Source organism: Eretmochelys imbricata, chromosome 14 (assembly GCF_965152235.1).
Source record: "Eretmochelys imbricata isolate rEreImb1 chromosome 14, rEreImb1.hap1, whole genome shotgun sequence".
NCBI classification, from domain to species: Eukaryota; Metazoa; Chordata; order Testudines; family Cheloniidae; genus Eretmochelys; species Eretmochelys imbricata.
The window spans coordinates 36,320,408-36,348,314 of record NC_135585.1 but is presented as its reverse complement, the minus strand read 5'-3'; the positions used below and the strand labels follow the sequence as shown (position 1 = coordinate 36,348,314).

General features: G+C 46.3%; 2 protein-coding genes across 2 annotated transcripts in view; one reads left to right on the top strand and one right to left on the bottom strand.

Annotated features, from left to right (window-relative positions):
* The window catches only part of LOC144273991 (uncharacterized), a 79,457-nt gene that overhangs the window by 7,875 nt on the left and 43,675 nt on the right, over positions 1 to 27,907 (bottom strand). The gene's annotated exons all lie outside the window — the stretch shown is intronic.
* LOC144275306 (uncharacterized) lies at positions 17,675 to 21,026 on the top strand. Its single transcript, XM_077834518.1, has 4 exons — positions 17,675 to 17,698; positions 18,183 to 18,309; positions 18,927 to 19,040; positions 19,405 to 21,026. The coding sequence occupies exons 1-4, from the start codon at positions 17,675 to 17,677 to the stop codon at positions 21,024 to 21,026; spliced, it is 1,887 nt and encodes a 628-aa protein (XP_077690644.1).

Sequence of the window (27,907 nt, the reverse complement as noted above, 5' to 3'; positions counted from 1 at the left end):
GTATTTGCAAAAAGAAAAGGAGTACTTGTGGCACCTTAGAGAGTAACAAATTTATTTGAGCATAAGCTTTCGTGAGCTACAGCTCACTTCATCGGATGCATGTGCCTCTCCCCCCACCGCTTGGCTAACAGCGGGGATGATTTCTTTTCAGCCACAGGCAAACAGTCCAGCAGGAACGGCCACCTCTGAATGTCCCCTTAATAAAATTCCCCTATTTCAACCAGGTCACCATGAATGATATCACTCTTCTGAGGATAACACAGAGAGATAAAGAACGGATGTTGCTTGAATGGCAGCAAACACTGGGACCATACGCTGCCATACTTTGTTATGCAATGATTCCAGACTATGTGCTTCTGGCCTGGAGTGGTAAAGTGTCCTACCATGGAGGACGCAATAAGGCTGCCCTCCCCAGAAACCCTTTGCAAAGGCTTTGGGAGTACCTCCAGGAGAGCTTCATGGAGATGTCTCTGGAGGATTTCCACTCCATCCCCAGACACGTTAACAGACTTTTCCAGTAGCTGTACTGGCCGTGAATGCATCCCAAGTCTTCAAGGCAAATTAATCATTAACGCTTGCTTTTAAACCATGTATTATATTTACAAAGGTACATTCACCAGAGGTGCCTTCTCCAGCTTCACGGTCCGGGACCCTGCCTTGGGAGGGTTGGGGGGTATTGGCTCCAGGGTGATAAACAGTTCCTGGCTGTCGGGGAGAATGATTTCCTCCTCCTCCTCCTCAACATCATCATCTTGCTCGTCCCCCAAATCCTCATCCCTGTCACGTGAGACTCCCCCCTTGCAAGAGTCCACGAACAGGGGTGGGGTAGTGGAAGAGGCACCCCCTAGAATTGCATGCAGCTCATCATAGAAGCGGCATGTCTGTGGGTCTGAACCGGAGTGGCCGTTTGCCTCTTTGTTTTTTTGGTAGGTTTGTCTGAGCTCCTTAATTTTCACCCGGCACTGCTGCAGGTCCCTGTTGTAACCTCTGTCCATCATGCTCTTGGAGATTTTTTCAAATATTTGGCATTTCATCTTTTGGAATGGAGTTCTGATAGCATGGATTCATCTCCCCAGACAGTGATTAGATCCAGTACCTCCCGTTCAGTCCATGCTGGAGCTCTTTTGCAATTCTGGGACTCCATGGTCATCTCTGCTGATGAGCTCTGCATGGTCACGCCACAGTGGCGAAATAGGAAATGAAATTCAAAAGTTTGTGGGGCTTTTCCTGAGTACCTGGCCAGTGCATCCGAGTTGAGAGTGCTGTCCAAAGCGGTCACAATGGAGCACTGTGATATTTCTCCCAGAGGCCAATACCGTCGAATTGCGTCCACACTAACCCAAATTTGACCCAGCGATGTCGATTTCAGCACTAATCCCCTCATCAGATGATATGATGGGATAACATGGTTTTGATAATTAAATATTAATGGTAAATAGGCCCAATGGCCTGTGATGGGTTATTAGATGGGATAAGATCTGAGTTACCCAGGAAAAAATTTTCTGTAGTATCCGGCTGATGAATCTTGGCCATATGCTCAGGGTTTAGCTGATCGCCATATTTGGGGTCGGGAAGGAATTTTCCTCCAGGGCAGATTGGAAAAAAAACTGGAGGTTTTTTGCCTTCCTCTGTAGCATGGGGCACGGCTCACTTGCTGGAGGATTCTCTGCTCCTTGAAGTCTTTAAACTACGATTTGAGGACTTCAATAGCACAGATAGGTGTGAGGGTTTTTTTTGTAGGAGTGGTGGGTGAAATTCTGTGGCCTGCGTTGTGCAGGAGGTCAGACTAGATGATCATAATGGTCCCTTCTGACCTAAATATCTATGAATCTATGAATCTATGCGTACATAAATAGATTTTAAGAGCCCATTAGGTCGACAAAAATGGCTTCATTGTGTGGACGGGTGCAGGGTTAAATTGATCTAACATTGCTAACTTTGACCTAAACTCGTAGTATAAACTAGGGCTCATTGTTTAGTCTGTGTCCACACTAGGAGAAAGGGTGGGATTTCTACAATGTGACAGAGAACATGAGTGAGTGATCTCACTGTGCAATCCTTGTGGAGATGAGGGAAGGCGTAGCTTCCCCTCAGGGTTGCTCATTGTGGTGACCACAAACACTCCCTTCCCAAACCTCATCCCATATAATTCCTTTGAACAAGTTACACTGAGGTGAAATGGCCACTTGCCTTGTCTACACAAGAATTTTACAGTAAGAGAGAACATACCTCCTAGTGTGGACAACCCCGCAGAGACTGTTCCTTGGAACAGGTTCCTTCCAACACCACCGTGGTGACCAGAGCAATTGCCAGGCTGCAGAAGAAATGTAAATAACATATTTCACATATTTTTAGCCACCTGTAAGTATGATTCAATGAATCTAGAAACAAAGAGGAGAGTTGGCACCAGGTGACCAGTCACCTCTCTACAGAGCACAGCTGAGGAGTTCCTGATTTGCATCTGAAGAAGTGAGGTTTTTACCCTTGAAAGCTTATGCTCAAATATATCTGTTAGTCTTTAAGGTGCCACCAGACTCCTTGTGGTTTTCCTGATTTACATAGAATCCTAGAAATATAGGGATGGAAGAGACCTCGAGAGGTCATATAGTCCATCCCCCTGTGCTGAGACAGGACCAAGTACAACCTCCTAGACCATCCCTGACAGGGATTTGACTTAAATGTTCTCAAAAACCTCTAATGACAGGGATTCCACAGCCTCCCTAGGTAACCTGTTCCCGTGTTTAACTATCCCTACAGTTAGGAAGATTTTTTCTAACCTATATCTCCCTTGCTAATCTGATTGCCTCTTCTCTTGCCTTTAGTGGACATGACAAACAATAGATCACCATCCTTTTTATATTGAAAAACTGTTATCAGGTGCCCTGTAGGCCTCAGGGGTGGCTCCAGCCTCTTCCCAGTGGGGGGGCTAAGGTGGGCTAGACAGGAAATTGGGCAGGGACTGCGCTATACCTTTTGTGGGCACAACTACTGACTTTTGTAAAACAATATGCACTTAAATGTGTGCTTCATCTTGTTAAGGAAAAGTTAGCACGTGTGATTCCATTTTGGTTTGGGGCCCACCATTGTCTAAATGCCAGCACATCATACACCAGGAGGAGTGATCATTAGATACTGAATCCCTGTGAAAATCCTCCTCCTTGTCTCCAGCCTGCCTTGACTCCCAGTATCTGTTTTTTGTCAGTCTGTAACTCCCTGTCTCTTGGCCTTGATGTGAGGCCTCCCATCCTGATAATAAACGTTACTGATGCATGGCTTTAGGACCATGCTGTGTAATTAACATACTGGTATAGCACGAGGAATGCACCAAGCAGGGATAGGTGGTAGATAAGACAAGGGTTTGTTTATTGGCTAAGGTTTCTGATGCAAGAGGGCAACATGCTTTGCTAAAAAATATATAACCTTTGTATAATCAGTATTCAGGGTCCCCTCCTGGCTAGCAGGGGGGCACTACGCTCGAGCGTAATAAACTTAGTGTCTTTGGGAACTCTGCAGTTGTGGACTTTGTTTATGTGCCTCAGTCTAGATTCGAACTGTGCGTGACCTATCAGGTATAACTCACAGCATTGGTGTGCGTGTCCTACCAGGTGTAATTCGTAGCATTTGTGTGCGTGTCCTACAAGGTATAATTCTCAGCAGTTGTGTGCGTGTCCTCTCAGGTGTAATTCGTAACAATCTCTGCTATCCTCAAAAGGAGAATAAAAATCTATACAGACAGATCGGTTTTAAACTTCATCTATGGCAGCTCACTGGTGCAACATTTATTCACAGGAACTCAAGAGGGAAAAAAAACAAGCTAATAAATAAACTAGAAATATGATTAATATTAACGATAATAACAATAAACAAGTGAAAACTTCTAGAGAAAATACTGGTTAAATACTAATAGCTAAATACTTTATATTGGGGGATGGACTGTATTATATTTTAAATTTAGCCATTTGCACATGCAAACAAAATGAAACAACAGCAGATACACACTACTATTTAAAGGAAAATAAACAGCTGACCAAAACTGAGTACACCATTTTCCCTAGCCAATCAAGCTCCTATTTACATCCCAGTCCAATCAAAACCCAATCAAATAAATACAATTAAAATATTGGAAACATTTTTAAAGCATTTTTTGGGCGAAGAAGGGCGGGTCACTCTTCCTGTGACTGTTGTGCATCTGAATGAGCCACAGTCTTTGTTAAAATAACAAAAGCAATTTGGCTCTTAACTAAACAAACTGCCAATTAACACAAAATCAAAAAAAGCACAAAGTTAATAAAGCACTTCCAATAAAGCACAAAACCAGCATTTGACAGGCAGCAAAAATCAAGATTAAATCCAAGTACAGTAAAAGCTCCAGCGCCCCTCGCACCCCACGTCCCTCTGCCAAACCATACACTCCCTGTCCCCTCCCCTCTGCCCCTAAAAGAACCCCGCACATCCTAGACACACATCCCAACCCATCATATAGCTCAGAACCCTGGGCCCTAATAGACACCCAGCCTACAGCCACTACATATGTACCCGCCCTGTATTCACACACCCCGACTCACACAGCTTCCACAGCCTTTTGGACCCTGGGATATATTTATGTAAATCTCTAGTGCCTGGTACACTAGCAACTACTTCGTCAAGTTCACATACTAGGCAGTGAACTTGTGAACATCTGGTTTAATCACAGAATCATAGAATATCAGGGTTGGAAGGGACCTCAGGAGGTCATCTAGTCCAACCCCCTGCTCAAGGCAGGACCAATCCCCAAATAAATCATCCCAGCCAGGGCTTTATCAAGCCTGACCTTAAAAACCTCAAAGGAAGGAGATTCCACCACTTCCCTAGGTAACCCATTCCAGTGCTTCACCACACCTCCTAGTGAAAAAGTTTTTCCTAATATCCAGCTTAAATCTCCCCCACTGAAACTTGAGACCATTACTCCTTGTTCTATCATTTGCTACCACTGAGAACAGTCTAGATCCATCCTCTTTGGAGCCCCCTTTCAGGTAGTTGAAAGCAGCTATCAAATCCCTCCTCATTCTTCTCTTCTGCAGACTAAACAATCCCAGTTCCCTCAGCCTCTCCTCATAAATCATGTGCTCCAGCACCCTGATCATTTTTGTTGCCCTCCGCTGGACTCTTTCCAATTTTTCCACATCGTTCTTGTAGTGTGGGGCCCAAAACTGGACACGGTACTCCAGATGGGGCCTCACCAATGCTGAATAGTGGGGAACAATCACATCCCTCAATCTGGTGGCAATGCTCCTGCTTATACAGCCGAAAATGCCGTTAGCCTTCTTGGCAACACGGACACACTGTTGACTCATATCCAGCTTCTCGTCCACTGGGTCCTTTTCTGCAGAACTGCTGCCTAGCCACTCAGTCCCAAGTCTGTAGTGGTGCATGGGATTCTTCCGTCCTAAGTGCAGGACTCTGCACTTGTCCTTGTTGAACCTCATCAGATTTCTTTTGGCCCAATCCTCTAATTTGTCTAGGGCCCTCTGTATCCTATTCCTGCCCTCCAGCATATCTACTACTCCTCCCAGTTTAGTGTCAACTGCAAACTTGCTGAGGGTGCAATCCACACCATCCTCCAGATCATTTATGAAGATACTGAACAAAACCGGCCCCAGGACCCACCCTTGGGGCACTCCACTTGATATGGACTGCCAACTAGACATGGAATCATTGATCACTACCCGTTGAGCCCAACGATCTAGCCAGCTTTCTATCCACCTTATAGTCCATTCATCCAGCCCATACTTCTTTAACTTGCTGGCAAGAATACTGTGGGAGACGGTATCAAAAGCTTTGCTAAAGTCAAGGAATAACACATCCACTGCTTTCCCCTCATCCACAAAGCCAGTTATTTCATCACAGAAGGCAATTAGGTTAGTCAGGCATGACTTGCCCTTGGTGAATCCATGCTGACTGTTCCTGATCACTTTCCTCTCCTTTAAGTGCTTCAAAATTGATTCCTTGAGGACCTTGAGGATGATTTTTCCAGGGACGGAGGTGAGGCTGACTGGCCTGTAGTTCCCCAGATCATCCTTCTTCCCTTTTTTAAAGATGGGCACTACAATAGCCTTTTTCCAGTCGTCCGGGACTTCCCCGGATCACCATGAGTTTTCAAAGATAGTGACCAACGGCTCTGCAATCACATCCGCCAACTCCTTTAGCACCCTCGGATGCAGAACATCTGGCCGCATTGACTTGTGCTTGTCCAGCTTTTCTAAATAGTCCTGAACCACTTCTTTCTCCACAGAAGGCTGGTCACCTCCTCCCCATACTGTGCTTCCCAGTGCAGTAGTCTGTTCGTGAAGACAGAGGCAAAAAAAGCATTAAGTACATTAGCTTTTTCCACATCCTCTGTCACTAGGTTGCCTCCCTCATTCAGTAAGGGCCCCACACTTTCCTTGATCTTCTTCTTGTTGCTAACATACCTGTAGAAACCCTTCTTGTTACTCTTAACATCTCTTGCTAGCTGCAACTCCAAGTGTGATTTGGCCTTCCTGATTTCACTCCTGCATGCCCGAGCAATATTTTTATATTCTTCCCTGGTCATTTGTCCAATCATCCACTTCTTATAAGCTTCTTTTTTGTGTTTAAGATTAGCAAGGATTTCACAGTTAAGCCAAGCTGGTCGCCTGCCATATTTACTATTCTTTCTACACATCATGTTATTCTCCCTGGGGATCCTGCCCATCAGTTCCCTGAGGGAGTCAAAGTCTGCTTTTCTGAAGTCCAGAGTCCGTATTCCATAACACATGGCCTGACTTTGGTTCACAGCCTCTGGTTCAGGCCTCAGATCTTGCACCAGGCCCAGTGCTCCAGACTTTTTCTCTCTTCTATACCTCATCTATGGTAATTACTCAGTGTAGTAGTTCTCCTCCCAAATGGAAGGAATTTTACATTATTCAGGGTATGTCTACACTGCAAAAAAACACCACCACCACCACAAACAAAACAATACAATGAGTCTCAGGGCATGTGACAGCTGACTCCAGGTCATGGGGGAGGCTGGGGTGCAGGGCTAAAAATAGCAACGTAAATGCTGGGGCTGAAGCATGGGGTCTGAGCTCCTTCCTCCTTGCCAGGATTTAAAGCCCAGGGTCCAACCTAAACCCAACTATCTACATTTCTATTTTAGCTTCCACCCCAGGTCAATTGTCCTGTGCTCTCAGATTCCCTGCCGCAAGACTTTATTTACAGTGTACATATACCCTCAGTCTTTTTAGACTCTGGGGTCTCTGATGGAGCAAACCTGTCCCTGACCCATCTCTGTGGAATTCAGCGGGTCCCCTTGGCTTGTCCCAGTGGCAGTAATGAGTTTAGATTTGTAAATGGCTAAGCACCCCGAAAACAAACACTCTCTCCTCTCCTCTATGTCACCCTCTGTGCTCTGTCTTAATTCATCTGGACAAAACACCCTGAGTCCCTCAGACAAACCGTGTATGGGGTTAGTTACATTTTCTCTGACTGTGCCACAAATTGTTCCTTTTCCTTCTCTGTTTGTGGTGTTGGAACCTTTAAAACTGAAATCCAGTTTCTGGGGCTTGTCTGGAGCTTTGTCTGGGCTGAGATGTGACCTGCAGACCTGGAAATAGTAACACTTAGATAAAATGACTCTTCAGTTTCAGGCTTTGTGACATCCTGGGGCCCAACCCAGACTGGTGAAGTGCTGGGTCAGCTCTAACCCTGTAACCCTGAGTGCCTCACAGTGCTTGGCCTCTGTGACCCTCTGCCTGGGAGGCCCACAGTCAGCATCTAGCATGCACTCTATGTATTGGGCAGCCCTGAGCCAACACTTTGGATTCTGCCGCCTGCCTGCAATACCCTGGACTTCCACCCACCTCCCCTCACCTTCCTCAACAACCGGTGAGGTGACTTCACACCCTGCTGGGGCCTGGAAGGTTTTCAAGAAAAGGGGCTCTGAAATATCCAGCCTTGTCCTGGATCAGTCAAAAGAATGTTAAGGGTTATTCTTCCTTTAAGAAGTCAATGTGCAATAGTTTGTTACTTTCCCGGGAGTCACCAAACAGTCCAGTTTAAACACAGCCCTGGATTGGTCTCTTTCAGAGTCCAGTGAACCTTTGCAATGGATTCTTCTGACAGTAACCTCCTGAGGCAGGCGAAAGGGAGTCTGTCTCGAAGGCTACAGGTCCTGCTGCTTTTTCCCCTGCAGGAGCTGTCAGCTAAAATGCAAATAGTTTAGTTTCTGCCCCCTCTGGTGCTATTGATGGGGCCACCCCTCCCCCTGGTTAGCTTGATGGGTCTGTTTAAACAAGATGTAAATTAGAGCTATCAAAAATTTTAAAAATTAATTGTGCTGTTAAGCAATAATAGAATACCATTTATATAAATACTTTTGGATGTCTTCTACATTTTCTAGTACATTTATTTCAATTACAACACAGAATACAAAGTGTACAGTGCTTATTTTATATTCATTTTTATTACAAATATTTGCAATGTAAAAAAGACACAAAAGAAATAGTATTTGAATTCACGTAATAGAAGTACTGTAGTGCAATATCTTTATCATTAAAGTTGAACTTACAAATGTAGAATTATGTACAAAAAAAACTGCACTCAAAAATAAAGCAATGTAAATCTTTAGAGCCTACACGTCCACTCAGTCCTACTTCTTGTTCAGCCAATTGCTAAGACAAACAAGTTTGTTGACATTTATAGGAGATAATGCTGCCTGCTTCTCATTTATAAAGTCACCTGAAAGTGAGAACAGGTGCTCACATGGCACTTTTTTGCCAGCGCTGCAAGGTAGGCGAAACATTCATATATCCCTCAGTGCTTCAGCCAGCATTCCAGAGGACATGCGTCCATGCTGATGACGAGTTCTGCTCGATAACGATCCAAAGTAGTGCAGACTGACACACATTCATTTTAATTATCGGAGCCAGATGCCACCAAGAGAAGGTTGATTTTATTTTCTGTTGGTTCTGGTTCTGTAGTTTCTGCATCGGAGTGTTTCTTTTTTACGACTTCTGACAGCATGTTCCACATCTCGTCCCTCTCAGATTTTGGAAGGCACTTCAGATTCTTAAATCTTGGGTCAAGTGCTGTAGCTATCTTTAGAAATCTCTGTGTTTTGTCAAATCTGCAGTGAAAAGTGTTCTTAAAATGAATAACATGTGCTGGGTCATCATCTGAAGCTGCTATTACATGAAATGTATGCCAGAATGCCGGTAAAACACAGAGCAGGAAACTTGCAATTCTCCCCCAAAAAGTTCAGTCACAAATTTAATTAACACATTATTTTTTTAATGAGCATCATCAGCATGGAAGCATGTCCTCTGGAATGGTGGCTGAAGCATGAAGGGACATATGAATGTTTAGCATATCTGGCATGTAAATACCTTGCGACGCTGACTACAAAAATGCCACCCGTACACCTGTTCTCACTTTCAGGTGACACTGTAAATCAGAAGCGGGCAGCATTATCTCCGATAAATGTAAACAAACTTATTTGACTTTGGCTGAACAAGAAGTAGGACTGAGTGGACTCGTAGGCTCTAAAGTTTTACAGTGTTTTGTTTTGAGTGCAATTTTGTAATAAAAAAATCTACATTTGTAAATTGCACTTTCACGATAAAGAGATTGTACTACAGTACTTGTATAGATTAATTGAAAAATACTATTTATTTTGTTAAACTTTTTTACAGTGCAAATATTTGTAATAAAATAATAATATAAAGTGAGCACTGTACACTTTGTATTCTGTCATGTTTCAGAGTAGCAGCCATGTTAGTCTGTATCCGCAAAAAGAAAAGGCGTACTTCTGGCACCTTAGAGACTAACAAATTTATTTGAGCATAAGCTTTCGTGAGCTACAGCCCACTTCATCGGATGCATCTCTAGGTCTCTAAGGTGCCACAAGTACTCCTTTTTTTTTTTTTTTGGTATTCTGTGTTGTAATTGAAATCAATATATTTTAAAATGTAGAAAAACATCCAAAACATTTATAATAAATTTCAAATGGTATTCTATTATTCTCTAAGTGTGTGATTAAAATTGCAATTAATCACGAATATTTTTTTAAATCCCAATTAATTATTTTTGAGTTAATCACATGTGTTAAATGCAATTAATTGACAGTACTAATGTAAATACATTTCCATGGTCTTTCAAAATCCTACAGCGGTAACTCCTCGGGGGAAACTACTTTCCTTTGTCTAGGGTGGGGTGCCCTGAGAAATGTGTTCTCCAGCTACTCCACGCTCTGTGCAGCCTTTCTAGGACCAGGACCCATCACTCCCTTGTTCTTGATGGTATTACGGACTCCAGAACAATGCCCAGTCTTTATAGAAACTCCTTCTGCCCCCTCCCGAGGATGTGGACGTCTCCTTTCTGCCCTTTGACATAGTGGATTCTATGCATGATGCCCCCTTAATACTGAGAGAAGCTGCCCCTGCCCAGAGGACGTGGGGCCCCAGGAGGCAGAATCTGGGGCGCGGGGGGGAGGGGGGCTGCAGGGCAGCCCCTTGATCGCTAGGACCCAGGAGCTCAGCAGCTGGGATGTGGCTCTGGGAGTGATCACTGCTGGCTGGGGTCACTACTGAGTCCTGTGGCAGCAGGAAGTAATTAGTGAATCGCACTCTGCAGTGATTGAATCTGGGGTGCTGTGGGGAGCCCGCGCTCCTTGCAAGATCCACAAGCCCGGGCCGCTGCTGCTGGGGACCCCGGAGCCCTGGTTCCAGCCGGGAGAGGGGAATTTCCAGCAGCAACACTCCCCCCTGCTCCCCAGGAGCCTCTCCCGGTGCAGAGACCCCAGCCTGGCCAGGACCCCGCTTTCCGGGCTCCAGCCCCTGCTCCCGGGGAGGGCACCGCTTGGAGGGAAGGTAAGAGAGTCCTGCCCATCCCCACAAGGAGCGGTGCCCCCCGGTGCCATCCTGGCTGCAGGGGGAGGGTTTGGCCTCAGGCTGCTCCCAGCGGGGCTGGCTGCGATTCCCTGCCCTGGGCCCGGGAAAGCTGCCGCCAGCTCCCGGTGTTTGCGGGGCGGGTGAAGCCAGCGCGCGCTGTGGGGAGCGCTGGGACAGCGACACCTGGGGGGTCAGAGCGAGCTGGGAGCCGGGGTCACGTTACCACCCGCTGCCCAGACTGTCTGCTGCTTTGTGTTCCCTGTCCCTGGCCATGCTGGTGTGAACGGAGGCTGCTCAGTGAGATCTGCCGACACCGCCCTGCCAGTCCCATTTTTGCTCCTTGATACAGTTTGGGCATAAAAAACCGAGGACGATTTGTGGCACCTTAGAGACTAACAAATTTATTTGGGTGTAAGCTTTCCTGGGCTAAAACCCACTTCATGGGATGCATGCAGTGGAAAATACAGTAGGAAGATAAATATACACAGAGAACATGAAAAAAATGGGTGTTGCTGTACCCACTGTAAGAAGACTAATCATTCCCAGTAGTTTGCTCTGTTTTCTTTCTTATTGACATGTGGCTCATCTGTGAATGAATCAAGTATTGGCCCAATCCTTTCTGGGGCTTTCCTTTGATCAGATATCTTTTCCTTTTCGGAGATTTCACAAGCGTTCAGAATTTCTATTTCGTCTTTAAATTAAAGATGTGTCTGAGGTTGATTCGATGACATCATTATTTCTAACTCAAGCATTTCTATCTTCATTCACGTTTTGGTGAAATGAAATTTGCCTTGACTTTGTCCTCTTCTGACAGTGGGAATTGCTATCTAGGATCAGGGTGTATAGGGGAGAGACTGTCATCAGTTCCAACAGATTTTTTTTTCTCATTTTTCCATGGAAGCTAGTAAGGATTAATTAAACAGTGAAGATAGAAGAAAATTTTGATATTTCCAGTTGGCATTTTAACCAAGCACCATAAAGTCACCCATGGTCATTCATGTTAAAGTATCTTTGTTGTCAAATTATCAGGTTTCAGTGGAATTGTGATGCCTTCACCAGCCCTCCATTCTGCTTCTGTCAGGTGAAGCTCATGGCACGAGGTGGCCACGTCCTGGCAGAAATCCCTGAGCTCCAAGTGTCTCTCAGGCAGGCTCAGAACTGAGCTCAGTGCTCACTGCAGCAGCAGGGCTGGACCAAGGGACCACCAGGAACACACTGGGTTGCAGACAGACTGGCCTGCCGCTCAGGCAGAACTTGGCTCTGAATCTGAGCCTGCCAGAGCCAGCCAGGATGGGTGAAGAGAAAGAACAGCTCTGGAGATGGGGTGGCCGGTTGGAGGTGTGTATCAGACAGTGCCCTGGAAGGTGGGAGTTGGGAGTGGGCCCTGCAGATGGCTTCAATGGGGAAGGGAGTTTGGAGTATGAACCCTGCTGTAAGTTGGGCAATTGGAGGGAGGAGATGCCCCACAGGTTGGCGATGATAGGTGGAGGCCTAAGGCAGCATTTCTCAAATGTGGCTACCAGGGGCTTTTCTAGCAGCCATAGCTTCCTGGGTGGTGACTGAGGGAAGAAGCAGCGGCCCCTCCCCCAGGGCTTCCAGCAGGGGTTGGGCCCTGTCCCCCTCTGGAGCCGGAAACGCTGGAGAAGCAGGCAACCAATTTGAGTTCCCCACCTTCCTGGGGGCAGTGGGGCTCAGGCTTCCGGCTTCAGCCCATGCAGCAGGCTCTGGCCGTGGGGCTTCAGGCTTCAGCCACACAGGGACAGGCTCCATCCTCCGGCCTCAGGCTCACCTCTCCCGCATCAACTCTGGCACCCACTACCTCATCTGGCCCTCGGCTTCAGCCATGTGGCAGGGCTCCAGGCTCTGGTCCCAGCTGTGCTGCGGCAGGTGCCAGTCTGGGCTCATAACCCCTGCCAGTCACCCCTGGTCCTCGCTGCCTCATCCATCCCTGAGATCTCGCTGCGTGGCAGTGAGCTCCATTCCTGGGCCCTGGGCTCCAACCCCAGGACCCCAGGATCCAGCCTGGAGCTTTGGGCTCTGGCCCCAGGCTCTCACCTCCTCCCCCCATCACCCCGGTTCCCGGGGTGTCCTCTGGCCTCGGGTTTTAGCTACACAGCAGTGGGCTACGGTCCCTAGCTGCAGGGTTTCCAGTGCCAGCCTGGACCTCAGGCTTTGGGTGCTGGCCCTTTACCCACCCCCAACATCACCGCTGGCCCCCGCTTCCTACCCTGGCCCTTCACACAGACCCCCAACACCTCTGGCGCCCGCTGCCTCTTCCAGCCTTACATCTGTTACCCCTGGCCCCTGATGCCTCCCTACCCACCTCCCCATCCAGGGCTTTATTTGTCTCCCAGCTTGCCAGGGCTGAGTAAAACTGCTGTGAAAAGTGATATTTGAATGCTTGTCAGTATCACTTTTCACTGCTTCCCAACTAGCTAGCTAGTGTGCTTCTGTGAAAAATCATATTAACAAACATACAAATATCACTTTTCAGTAGCAGACTGACTAGCTAGCAAGTCTAAAAAAAACCCCAACAAGCAAAAGATAAAACAACAAAAGACAATAGCATGCAAAACACATTATTTTTATTTCTATTCTGTTTAGGTCCAGTAAAAAATAGAGACAACTGTACATTATTTTATTATTGCGTTTGCAAAAAAACTCACCCTACATCAATAAATTACAATGATTTGGACATGTGCATAGAGTATTTATTTGTTTTTCCTAAAGTTAATTCAGTATTTTAGGAAAAATTGTCAGAGTAGCCATCAGCAAGAGTTGGTGGCCACACTCTGAGGCCACCAAAGATTTGTTATGAGAAGCCCTGGGAGAAGGTTGGGGAGCCATTACCTTTGCCCCTGGGCTTGAAGAATTATTATGAACTTCAAGGCCTGGGGAGCATCCCAACTCTTATCTTCCCAGGAGGGCATCTCAGAGATGGTTCCTCTATCTATGGGCCCTCCTTCTGCCTCCCATGGTGTGCTGGCAGCTGCCAACCTTCCCTTCTCCCTCCCTGCCCTTGTGGACTGGCCCCCCTCTATGCTCATTCTCTTCTCACTATCCTGGGGCAGGCCATTCTGGGAGCAATCAGCAGCCCATTGGCTAATTTGTTGTCTTCTCTTAAAATGAAAATAAGATCACTGTCCATTTTTTCCAACAATATTGAGCTTAAAAAATGCTGAATCTTTATTTTAACTCTTTCCCTTGCCCTCCCCCACTTTTTTCAGTTCAGTTCAGGTTCAGCTGGTAAAACTAAATTATGGTTCAGGTTCAATTCCAGTTCCAGTACAAAAAACAGATTTGAACTGTTTCTCCAGTTCCAGTGTGAGACCAGGTGGGCCTGACTGTCCCTGGGGGCTGCAGGGGCAGCACAGGAAGGCTCGGTCATTAGCTGCCCCCAACCAGAGGGCTCTGGTAATCGCTAAGGCAGAGGAGGCTGGTGTCAGTCTCTCTTTGTACTCAGGATACTGCAACCCTAGAGCTAGCTGAGCTTCCTGGGGTAGATGCTGCTGCCTCCATTGTGATCTGGGAGCCTGGGCTGAGAGGCTGCTGCTGCCCAGTGGGGTCTGTGCTGGAACAGACCATCATTAAAACCCCTCTTTGCCCAACCAGGGGGACTTTTTTCGGTGGCTGGAACCAGCCCTGGTCTCTGCTGACACAGAATATATTGGAAGGACAGAACAGGTCGTGCAGGTGGTGGGGAGTGGCACTATATGTGAAAGAAAGCATAGAATCAAATGAAATAAAAATCTTAAATGAACCAACCTGTACCATAGAATCTCTATGGATAGTAATTCCATGCTCTAATCATAAGAATATAGCAGTAGGGATACATTACTGACCACCTGACCAGGATGCTGATAGTGACTATGAAATGCTCAGGAAGAGTAGAGAGGCTATTAAAATAAAAAACTCAGCAGTAATGGGAGATTTCAACTATCCCCATGTTGATTGGGTATATAACACCCAGGATGGGATGCAGAGATAAAGTTTCTTGACACCTTAAATGACTGCTTCTTGGAGCAGCTAGTCCTTAAACCCACAAGAGGAGAGGCAATTCTTGATTTAGTCCTAAATGGAGCACAGAATCTGGTTCAAAAGGTGAATATCGCTGGACCACTTGGTAATAATGACCATAATATCATTAAATTTAACATCCCTGTGGTGGGGAGAACAACACAGCAGCCCAACATTGTCGCATTTAATTTCAGAAAGAGGAACTACACAAAAATGAGGAGGTTAGTTAAACAGAAATTAAAACATACAGCGCCAAAAGTGAAATCCCTACAAGCTGCATGGAAACTTTTAAAAGACACTATAATAGAAGCTCAACTTAAATGTACACCCCAAATTAAAAAACATAGAGAATGAAAAAAGTGCCACGGTGGCTTAACAACAAAGTAAAAGAAGCAGTGAGAAGCAAAAAAGCATCCTTTAAAAAGTGGAAGTTAAATCCTAGTGAGGACAATAGAAATGAGCATAAACTCTGGCAAATGAAGTGTAAAAATATAATTAGGAAGGGCAAAAAAGAATTTGAAGAACAGCTAGCCAAAGACTCAAAAAGTAATAGCAAAAATTTTTTTAAGTACATCAGAAGCAGGAAGCCTGTTAAACATCCAGTGGGTTGAAATAGACGATCGAGATGATAAAGGAGCACTCAAGGACGATAAAGCTGGGCGGGAACTGGAGAGGGGAGCAAGTTGCTGCTGCTCAACATATTCATAAATGATCTGGGAAAAGGGGTAAACAGTGAGGTGGCAAAATTTGCAGATGATACAAAACTATGTAACTGCAAAGAGCTACAAAAGGATCTCTCAAAACTGGGTGACTGGGCAACAAAATGGCAGATGAAATTCAATGTTGATAAATGCAAAGTTATGCAGAGTGGAAAACATAATCCCAACTGTACATATAAAATGATGGCATCTAAATTGGCTGTTACCACTCAAGAAAGAGATCTTGGAGTCATTGTGGATAGTTCTCTGAAACCATCCACTCAATGTGCAGCGGCAGTCAAAAAAGCAAACAGAATGTTGGGAATCATTAAGAAAGGGATAGATAAGAAGAGATAATAAGACAAAAAATATCCTATTGTCTCTATATAAATCCATGGTATGCCCATATCTTGAATACTGCCTGCAGTGGTCACCCCATCTCAAAAAAGACATATTGGAATTGGAAAAGTTTCAGAAAAAGGCAACAAAAATTATTAGGGGTATGGAACGGCTGCCATATGAGGAGAGATTAATAAGACTGGGACTTTTCGTCTTGGAAAAAAGATGACTAAGGGGGGTTATGATAGAGGTCTATAAAATCATGACTGATGTGGAGAAAGTAAATAAGGAAGTGTTATTTACTCTTTCTCATAACACAAGAACTAGAGGTCACCAAATGAAATTAATAGGCAGCAGATGTAAACCAAACAAAAGGAAGTATTTTTTCATACAACGCACAGTCAACCTGTGGAACTCCTTGCTGGAGGATGTTGTGAAGGCCAAGACTATAACAGGATTCAGAAAAGAACTAGATAAATTCATGGAGGATAGGTCCATAAATGGCTATTAGCCAGGTTGGGCAGGGATGTTGTCCCTAGCCTCTGTTTGCAGAAGCTGGGAATGGGCGACAGGAGATGGATCACTTGATGGTTATCTGTTCTGTTCATTCTCTGTGGGGCATCTGGCATTGGCCACTGTCGGAAGACAGGATACTGAGCTAGATGGACTTTGGTCTGACCCAATATGGCTGATCTTATGTTCTTATGACGCCAGATCCTGAGTTGGAGACTCCAGCTGATGAGAGAGACTTAGGGAAAAGTGCTGGGTCCGGGCAGGAAAGTGACTCTGCACAAACGGCCCCTCCTTGCCTATCTCTGCTCCCCAGGGGTTTGCGAGTCCCATAGCTGCTGTCCCCGACACATCCAGGCCCACATTCCTGTTGGCAGTGGCAGTAGCTATTGGAGAGGAAATGCCCACAGGAATGGCCGATCAGTAACCAGTTCTTCCATGCAGAAGGGAGAGTGGAGAGACTGAAAGAGACAGCAGGAGCAATAAGTGGGGAGAAAGGTTCCTGGCTCCCAACCCTGCCCAGCTCCATTCCCTGCAGTATCCCAGGGCACATTGACTTTCCTTGGACAAGGTGAGGAACAGAGACAGAGAAAGCCAGTTCCTGCCTCTGCCTAGTCCCCGTGATGCTGGGGGAATGTGCTGCCCTGGGGACAGTGTCAAGGGGATCCCCCAAAATGGCTCCTTTGATTCTGCTCTTTTTTATCTTTTGGCTCAGAGACTCTGTTCCTGGGAGGGTTTAAAAATGCCTCATGTGTTTAGTCCCAGTGGGAAGGGTCAGGTCTGTGTTGTAATAACATAACTGAGAGTTTTCCCAGCATGGCAGAGTCTAGAGCAGGGTTTCTCAAACTGGGGATCAGCACCGCTCAGGGGGTCATGAGGTTATTACATAGGGGGGTTGCAAGCTGTTTGCCTCCACCCCAAACCCCGCTTTGCCTCCAGCATTTATAATGGTGTTAAATATATAAAAATGTGTTTTTAATGTATAAGGCGGGGGTCACACTCAGAGGCTTGCTATGTGAAAGGGGTCACCAGTAAAAAAATCTGAAAACCCCTGGTCTCGAATGTCTGTCTGCAAGGAAAGAGCCTGGGGGGAATCGGGGTGTGAAATGGACTAGCGCTAATTAAGAAACCTCCCCAATTGCCCTTCTTATCCTGACAGTCTGCAGAGTAACCATCACATTTTGCTCCAGATCATCCCATCGTCGTAGGGGCTGGGGAAGGGAAATGGCTGTGGTGGATCCAGCTCAGGTAGCAGAAGTTTGTGGGGAGCTGCTGGGGAGGGTTGTCGTGAAGGGGGAGGGTTGTCGTGGAGGGAAGGGGCAGGGAGGGGACAGGGTGTGATAAACTTAGTGGGCCATGCTCAGTCTAGGGCTGGGAAAACAGACCAAAGTGCTGGAGGCTAAACCCACTAGGCAAAGACTCTGCTGAAATACAGTTGCTGGGATTCCTGTCCCTGTCCCCTGCCCAGAGCTCTGCTTCCCATGTCAGCCTGTGCCTCATAGGTATGTGGTAAATGAAAAGACCCTGCCTTCCTCCATCTGCTGGGATGGACAAGGAGCTCTCCCCTTCTGTCTGTTCCCTGGAGACTCCTGGCCACTCTGAACAGGGTGGGGGTGGGATTCTGCTCCTCTGGCCTTTCCAGAGCTGCCCTATTTCTGTGCTTCTTCCCCCATAAATACTAGGATTGTGGCTGGGACAGCAGGTGCTAAGAAGGGAACATTTGTTGTTTCAGATGCCGGTGACCTTTGAGGATGTGGCTGTATATTTCAGTGAGGGGCAGGGGGCTCTGCTGGACCCCAGTCAGAGAGTCCTCTACAGGGACGTCATGCAGGAGAATTATGAGACGGTGACTTCACTGGGTAAGGACTCCTGTCCCCTCAGCTATTTGAAGCCAGGGGTCTGCATTTCTGAATCTGGTCAGGTTCTTCCCTGGTCAGGTACATTAGAGGGGAATGTGTCACATAGTCCAGAGCTCCAGTGTGAGAGAGCCGTTCACCTCCATACCTCCTCCAACAGGATAGGGGAGTCATGAACCTAATGGACATGCTAATTCATCCCCTTACCTCCAGCTTTCACAGGGACAGAAGCAATGTGTTAACCTATCTGCATTAATTCTCACTCACACACAGGATCTCTGTGCACCTCCCTTCATGTGACTAGCTCTATATGTGGGGAGGGCTCTGATCTCTGTAGGTTCAGACATAGGCAGGGGTTTAACACCAGAGCTGTGTGTGCCTCAGCAAGTCCCCCAGAGCCCACAGATCCTGAATGCTCCTAGTGAGGGTGTGACAACTCCCCCTGCCCCAGACATCTGCCTCTCTCAAGGGGGCTCAGTGACCATGTTCCCATCTGTTCAGACCCCACAACCCCCCAGCAAATCATGGGGTCAGTTTAATCTCATTATGTGCCCTTTGTGACAAATACTCCACCAATCCTCAGTGCACTCTGATCATGCCTGATTTCACCCCCTGCGCAGGACTCTCCATTCCCAAACCTGACCTGATAGCCCGGCTGGAAGCAGGGGAAGAGCTGTGGGTCCCAGATCTCCAGGCCCCCAAGGAAAGCAACATCCAAAGAGGCAGCCGCACAGGTGAGGAGTCAGTAACACTGACACAGGAGGTATATGGCAAATGAAGGAAAAAGCTGAAAATCCCCAAAATATGGCATGAGCGCCCTCAGTTCTGCCTCATCTCCCCTAGGTAGGCTGTTGTCAGCAGGTGTTGTATAATCATGGCAGATATCGCTCATGACTTCCCACGCACCATGTTAGCTGTCAGGAGTTTTCTCCCTGATGTCACTTCCCTGTGAGTGTTTGGATGGGATGTGGTGGCAGAATCCAGTTTCATAGTCTCCCCAAAGTTATTGTGTTGTGTTTTCCCCCTTTGCTATTCCCCTTTCTGTCCTTTCTGCCAGCCCAGGCAATGACTCCTGCCTGGATTCTCTCTCTCCCCCAGCAGGTGACGAGACAAAGAGTGAGAACGAGGAGGGGAATCCACAGCAGGAAGGTCCTGAGAAAATAGAACTTCAGGGGAGGTTATTGAGAAGAGCTGAAGGGAATTTTTCCCAGTGCTTGGAACAGAGAAAAGCCTGGAGTAATTGGCACAGGTCAAAGAGGAACCTGGGAAACCACCGAAGGAAGAAAGTGGATGAATCCATTGAATATGGGGGAGGAGGCAAGAATCCCAAGGAAACCACATCCCAGCAGACAAATCCCAAGGAAAAGAAACCCTATAAATGCTTGGATTGTGGGAAAAGCTTCAGTCAGCGCTCAGTCCTTACTAACCATGGGAGAATCCATATAGGAGAGAGACCATATAAATGCTTGGATTGTGGGAAAAGCTTTAATTGGAGCTCAAATCTTACTACCCATCGGAGACTGCACATGGGAGAGAGATCATATGAGTGCCTGGAGTGTGAGAAAAGCTTCAGTCAGCGCTCAGGCCTTATTAGCCATAGCAGAATCCACACAGGAGAGGGACCATATAAATGCCTGGAGTGTGGGAAAAGTTTCAGTGCACCATCAGCCCTCATTACACATCAGAGGACCCACACAGGAGAGAAACCCTATAAATGCTTGGACTGTGGGAAAAGCTTCAGTCAACGCACACACCTTATTAGCCATAGGAGAATCCACACAGGAGAGGGACCATATAAATGCACTGAGTGTGGGAAAAGTTTCAGTGTACCATCAACCCTTATTACACATCAGAGGACCCACACGGGAGAGAAACCTTATAAATGCTTGGACTGTGGGAAAAGCTTCAGTCAGCGCTCAGTTCTTATAACCCATGGAAGAATACACACAGGAGAGGGACCACATAAATGCACTGAGTGTAGGAAAAGTTTCAGTGTACGATCAGCCCTTATTATACATCAGAGAACCCACACAGGGGAGAAACCCTATAAGTGCTTAGACTGTGGGAAAAGCTTCAGTCAGCGCTCAGGCTTTATTAGCCACGGGAGAATCCACACAGGAGAGGGACCATATAAATGTTTGGATTGTGGGAAAAGCTTCAGTCGGCGCTCAATCCTTATTAACCATGGGAGAACGCACACAGGAGAGGGACCATATAAATGCCTTGAGTGTGGGAAAAGTTTCAGTGCACCATCAGCCCTTATTGTACATCAGAGAACCCACACGGGAGAAAAACCTTATAAATGCTTGGACTGTGGGAAAAGCTTCAGTCAGCGTTCAGTCCTTATTAATCATGGAAGAGTCCACACAGGAGAGAGACCCTATAAATGCTTAGACTGTGGGAAAAGCTTCAGTCGGAGCTCAAATCTTGTTACCCATCAGAAACTGCACACGGGAGAGAGACTCTATAAATGCTTGGAGTGTGGCAAAAGTTTCAATCGGAGCTCAAATCTTGTTGCCCATCGGGGACTGCACACGGGAGAGAGACCCTATAAATGCTTGGACTGTGGGAAAAGCTTCAGTCAGCACTCAGGCCTTATTAACCATAGGAGAATCCACACTGGAAAAAGACCCTATAAATGCTTGGACTGTGGGAGAAGCTTCAATCGGAGGTCAACTCTTACTTCTCACTGGAGACTACACGTGGGAGAGAGACCATAAAAATACCTTGAGTCTGGGCAAAGCTTCAGTCAGAGCTCAAAACTCAGTTCACATCAGAGAATCCACACAGGAGAGAAATCCTATAAGTGCCTCCACTGTGGGAAAAGTTTCAGTTAGAGCTCAAACTCGGGCTGTCAATTAATCGCAGTTAACTCACACAATTAAGTCAAAACAAATTAACTTGATTAAAAAAAATCATGATTAATTGCAGTTTTAATCACACTGTTAAACTATAATAGAATATCTATTTAAATTTATTATGAATATTTTTTGATGTTTTTTCTACATTTTCAAATAGATTTCAATTACAACAGAGAATACAAAGTGTACAGGGCTCACTTAATAGTATTATTTTTATTACAAATATTTGTAGCAGAAAAAAGATAAACAAAAGAAACAGTATTTTTCAATTCACCTCATACAAGTACTGTAGTGGAATCTCTTTATCATGAAAGTGTAACTTAGAAATGTACATTTTTTTTGTTACATAACTGCACTCAAAACCAAAACAATTTCAAAAATTTAGGGCCTACAAGTTCACTCAGTTCTACTTTTTGTTCCGCAAATCCCTAAGACAATCATGTTTCCATAGTGATGACGCTCATTAAAAAAATAATTCATTAATTAAATTTGTGACTGAACTCTTTGTGGGAGAATTGTATGTCTCCTGCTCCATGGATTTACCTGCATTCTGCCATATATTTCATGTTATGGCCGTCTTGGATTATGACCCAGCATATGTTGTTCGATTTAAGAACACTTATATTGCAGATTTGACAAAACACAAAGAAGGTACCAATGTGAGATTTCTAAAGATAGCTACAGCACTCGACCCAAGCTTTAAGAATCTGAAGTGCCTTTCAAAATCTCAGAGGGACAAGATATGGAACTTGCTGTCAGAAGTCATAAAAGAGCAGCACTCTGTTTGAGAAATGACAGAACCTGAACCACCAAAAAGGAAAATCAACCTTCTCTTGGTGGCATCTGACTCAGATAATGAAAATGAACATATGTCAGACTGCACTGCTTTGGATCCTTATCAAGCAGAAACCATCATCAGCATGGAAGCATGTCCTCTGGCATGGTGGTCAATGCATGAAAGGGCATACAAATGTTTAGCATATCTGGCATGTAAATACTTTGCTACGCCGGCTACAAAAGTGCCATGAGAATGCCTGTTCTCACTTTCAGGTGACATTGTGCGTGAGAAGTGGGCACTAGGTTGAGATGGCAGAATTTGGTTTCCTATCGAGGATTTTGTCCCTTAGAATCACTGGGGACCTTAGGGTTTGGTTTCCCTTTTTCTCTTTCCCTCCCTTCATTCTCCTCTTCTCTAGCTTCTTTTTCATCTGCTTACCTCCCCCCACCAAGCAGGTGGGGGTGGGGGGCGGTAGAGGTTGTGATCCCCTCTGGTGGTGACCTGGGCCATCTTTTGGGACATCAGGTGACACTCCTCAGCCTCCCACCTCTCAGAGTCTCAATGCTGATTGGCCAAGCAGAGGGCTATTGACAGGGAGGAGAATCAGGTTCTTTTGTTCTCTTTTAAAACCAGGCAAATAAGTCACAACCAATCATCTATATTTGATTAATCTTGCTGCTTCTCCCCATTAATTGTCTCTGAGCAGTTCATGATTCTCTCAAAGGTTCTAGTTCTTCTAAAATACTTGCTGAATAATTACTATGAACAATTGTTGGTCTGTAGCTCATTTGAGAGCACTTTATTCTGATCAGTCAGCATATGAAATTCAAGATGTGACGGTTAATTTGAAAGTCAGGACTCCTGGGTCCTGTTCCCAACTCTGCCACTGACTGGCTGTGTGACCTAAGACAAGTCACTTCACCTTTCTCAGCCTTAGTTTCTCTCCCTGTGAAGTAAGGATAACAATCCTCTCCTACCCACCTCACCATGGGTGGAGAATGGGGAGCTGTGAGGATCCATTTCAGAATGTCACTAGTAGCAGCAGTGCATAATATGAGCTGTCCTATCAGATTATGACATAAAATACTACCTGAAATATTCTTTTCTTTGTATCTTGTTCTTTTGAAATTGTTAAGAGCAGCAACTGCTTAGCACAGACTGAAGCATCTTATCGAATTTTCTAGATCAAAGTGTCTCCTCTTTGTGTGCAATGAGACAACGTAACACTTTGTGACAAATAGGTGACCGTTTAGTTTTAATGGGATTTTCTGACAGAAAACTGTTTCAATGAGAATTTCCTCCCATCTCAGCTCCTGGGCTCTATCTCTGCATCTGGGGGGTTTGTTGTCTGTTAGAGCAACCCCATTGACACCAGCAGAAGTCAAACAGCTGCGCCCGTGAAGCAAAGGGACCTGGGGGGTGGAGGAAATGAGAGCTGCCGCCACTTGCGTCCCTGATGCTCCATGGGGGAGGGCACCTCCCAGGGAGTCCAGGACAGTGCGGGGCCCTCTCTGCTATGGTCTCCTGAAGCTTTTGGCAGCCAAAGGCGTCCCTCAGAGTCGGGGAGTGTGGGGCCCACTCTGCCCTGGATCCCTTATGTGCAGGACTGGCCCACAGCATTTTGGCACCTGAGGTGGGGAGCTCAAATGATGCCCCCATGCCCCCGCACTTTGCCAAAATTTTGAAAGGTCTCTATTCTGCCTTCTTCCTGTTCTACACCTCTCATTGTACTGCTCTGCTACCTACCCCAATAAAGGAGAACTAACAACTTAAAATGCCTTGTTCAAAAATTTTAAGTAACACTTAACTTTCAAACGCCTGAACAGCAAATGTAACTTTTCTTGTCTGCATAGTAAACACTGGCGTTTTTATCTGTTTGAATAATCAAAGTGGTGCTTTCTGTGCCTTCTTGCTTGCAAAGATTTGAACTACTTCCTGCTGAAGGTCCACAGTCTGGGCCAATTCATGCTCTATTGAGATGGCTGCAAGGCTGACCAGCCTCTCCTGTGTCATTCTGGAGCGTAGGTGTGTTTTTATTAACTTCACCTTGGAAAAGCTGCGTTCTCCACTGGCAACTGTTACAGGAAATGTTAGAAGTATGTACAGAGCCACAAAAGCATTTGGAAAGAGGGTGGTCATCTTATTTGTGCACATATATTCCAAAACAGCCTTTGGAGTTGATCCTGCTGAAATGTATCTTGAAAGGGCTTTCAGTTCATCACCTAAATTACATCAATATCGCACACGTCATCATGTGTCAACACTGTCTCTAGTGCCCTGCATTGCTGGTATAGGTCTTCTTCAGGTATAGTGAGGAGTTTTGGAATATCATACAACATCCCAAATGTACTTCTGTGTTCCTTGAGCTGCATGAAACGTTGTTCAACTGACTGTATTGCACAATCTAGCACCTGCTACAGAATTCAACTTTGAATTGTTGGTTGGGGTCTCTTATGGGGTTATCCCATGCCTCGTAATCAAAATGTTTTCTTCTTCAGTGACTCTTGTATTCTTGAATGAGTGGGAAATTCAGTGTGAAGTTCCTCTGCGAACTTCTGTGCACTCTTCAGAACGTTTTGAAATCCCTCATCTGACCAGTAAGACTGTAGGTATGACTTCGCTTTGTCCAATTGTTCCATTGCTCCAGATATATCAAGGTCAACACCTTGGAGTCTCTTGCTTACAACATTTATTTCAAACATTATGTCATGCCACAACATTAAGCCACATAGAAATTTGAAATTATGTGTGTTTCTGGTGATTCCATTTCCCTCTGCCACTGTTCTCCCATGAACAGTTCCTGTCATAGCATTATCCTCCATAATGGCAACTATCTTCCCAATTTGGTGTTTGATAGGCTTTATCCCCTCCACTCGACTTTCCCATCGTGTGGCACTCAGTGGTTTCAGTGTCAGAGAGGATGCTCCCAGATGTTGCTTCAAAATTTGCCATCAATGAGTTTATGCAGAGAAAACTACATAGATGCTTTGAATTACATTAAAAAATTCAGCAGCCTCACTAGGAGCTGAGGCTGCATCACTGACCACCAAGTTCAATGAATGAGAACTGCATGGGACAAAAAAAGCTCGAGGGTTTAACTCTCAGATCCGTGTCTGCCCTCCTCTGTTCTTTCCTCTCATGTTGGCACCATTATCGTAGTAGCCCTGACCTCTCATGTCAGCTATCGCAATTCCCGTATCTTCCAGCTTTTTAAGAAGCACATTTGTCATACCAGCACCTGTAGTATCATCAATGTCAATAAATTCCAGAAAATGCTCTCTCACCGTCACCACTGCAGGGACATTTTCACTAGGTTCTGTTGTTGTTACAAAACGCACCATTAAAGTCATTTGTTCCATATGGCTGATGTCAGGTGTGCAGTCCAGAATAACAGAGTAATATCTTGCTGACTTCAGATCTGCCACAATCTTCTGTTTGACTTTTGTTGCCAGTAACTGTATGATCTCATTTTGAATTGTTTTTCCAAGGTTGTGGTGTGCGTACATTTCTGGGGTGGTGACTCTTCTTAGATCCTCCTGGAGTACAGCATCAAACGCAGCTATCAGCTCCACAATTTTAAGGAAGTTTCCATTATTTGACACATACAGCTGATCTGAAGTGCCATGCAGTGCTAAGTTGTGGGTAGCAAGCATTCTCACAATGGCAATGAGCCTTTTCAGAATATTTTACCAATAAAGAGACTCTGATGCAATCTTCTCTTGATCATCTATGGTAGCCTTTAACCTTAGTCTCATCTCAAGCTCTTTCCACCTATGGAATGCTCTCTGGTGATTTGCTGCCCTTTGTGGCATGCCAGATTTCTAGCCAGATTTTTCCAGTCCTTTGTTTCTGTAGAACCAATGTGTCTGGAACATTAGACTGGAAGAGTTTGCAACAAAAACAAAAAGTATTCTGGGGTTTTGAGTACATAAGCCATGGCCTCTCCATTTGTCACCATTGGGGATTTCACACCAGTAATGTGTTGGATGGAAACTTCTATTTTCATTGTCTTTGGGGAAGATGAAGTTTTTCCCTTGCTGTGGCCCATGCAGTACAAGGAAGTCCCTCGGGCTACTGCTCAAGCGGGTCCATAGTCCTGGATCATCTAGACTTCAGAAACTAAACTGAGCTGCAGCTGTTTCTTGCGCCTCCACCACACTCTTCTCTGATCTACAATTTTCTTCAGGAATGACCATGGTTACATCCATTTGAGATGGAGATATGGATGCTGCAGTAGCTGCCAGGTCACCTGCACTCTGACTAACTGGAAGATCAGGCATCTCCTCACCACTCACATCCTCACTGGGGCCGGAAGGCTCACCGTGAACATTTTGTGTTTATGTATCTCAGGAGACCTCCTTCCTGCTTAGATAGAGAAGCTTCCTTTGCTTTCTTTCCTTTTCTGAATGCTGCCCCAGAGGGGCGTTTTCTTCTTTCGCTCATGACTGCTGTTCTGTGCCAGCTATAGTGGCTTTCAACACTCAATTGAAGGGGACAAACAAGCCGGCTGGTAGGAGGGCCTGAGTGAGGGAACATATCAGTGTCTTAAGGGCCTAACTGGCTCCTACTACTTCAGCTGACTGCCTGTTCTCCTCAAGTGGGTTCAGGGAAGCAGCAGGAAACAGGAAGCTCCCTAAGAAGCTTGGTGTTAATCCATCCAGGCTCCTGGGGGTGCTAGAGACGGACATAAGAGGCTCCTCCTCCTCTCTCTCCCTGCAGCTCCTGCTGCTTTCTGTTATTCCTTCTCACCTTTTCTCCTGCCTGCCTATTATGTCTCTCATGCCCTCCTTCCTCCAGCACAGCACTCCACTATCTCTGTGCATCTAGAGCAGAGAGAATACATATGCCCCAGCAGCAGACACAATTTTATACACTCTGGATCCTAGTGGCGCCCCCCGCAGCCGCCTCAGTTCGCCTCATGATAAGGCCAGCCCTGCTTATGTGGGAAGGTGGAACATTAACCCTGCTCTCCCCACCATGCCTCTGTCCTTTACCCAAGGGCAGCAGGAGTTACCCTGTCCCCTCTCTCCCTGGTGCACAGACCCCCTCGGACTCATTGAAGGGGCGGGGGGTGCACAGGGAGGTGAATGCATGGAGCCACAAATAACCTGCTTTCAAGGTAATCCCGGAGCAGCTCCAGGGGAGAGAAAAGATACAAACATTCCCCTGCTGGGCTGGAACCGAGATTCTCCTGCCTCCTCACAGCGTCCCGTCTGCTGGGAGGAGATCTTGTCCCACACAATCCACAAACCCATATACGGATCTTTATTCCACATGATCTGGGACCTCTAAGATGGGGGTGTTTATCATACACCATCCCGGGTCTCCTCCCCCAGTTCCTGACCCTGCATGTGCAGGAGTCATGGGTGATTTTGAGAATGGGGGGAGGTCCACAATATCGCCCAGGGAGTCCTGAGCCCTGGAGCTGGTGTAGGTGGAGCAGGGCAGTCCCTGGCTAGCAGGCTGTCTCCCCCGCAACTCCTCCCCTGGTGGGTGCAGGATGAGGTCCAGTAGCTCAGGATCCTTCATGCCAATCTCCCCTGTCCATATGCATCACTGCACAGCAGAGAGGGCAGGACATGCTGGAGCTGCACTGCTGCAAAGCAGCTCTGGTGGAGAGGATTGTGGTGAGTGAGACACGGGGTCACAGGCACCAGCTTCCTTCAGGCCCCAGGCGTGCTCAACCTCCCACTCCACCCCAGGCCCTGCTCCCACCTGCCCCCTTACCCAAAGTCTCTGCCCTGCCTCTTCCCACCCTCGCTCCTCCCCCTCCCCACCAGCACCTCCTGCATGCTGTAGAACAGCTGATCGCAGCATAATTATGGGAGGGTGGGTGGAGGGGGTTGATCGGAGTTGATCGGCGGGGCCGCTGGCAGATGGGAGGCACTGGGGAGGAATAGGGGGAGATGGCTGATAGTGGGTGCTAAGTGTGACCCTGAAACCCATATTCTTCATAGTGGTA

Excerpts from the sequence above, each read along its gene's own strand:
- LOC144275306 (XM_077834518.1), top strand. The coding sequence starts at position 17,675 with ATGGCTGTGGTGGATCCAGCTCAG. Across the intron at positions 17,699-18,182 it reads CTGTGGTGGATCCAGCTCAG|ATGCCGGTGACCTTTGAGGA; the intron begins GTAGCAGAAGTT and ends TTGTTGTTTCAG. Across the intron at positions 18,310-18,926 it reads TGAGACGGTGACTTCACTGG|GACTCTCCATTCCCAAACCT; the intron begins GTAAGGACTCCT and ends CCCCCTGCGCAG.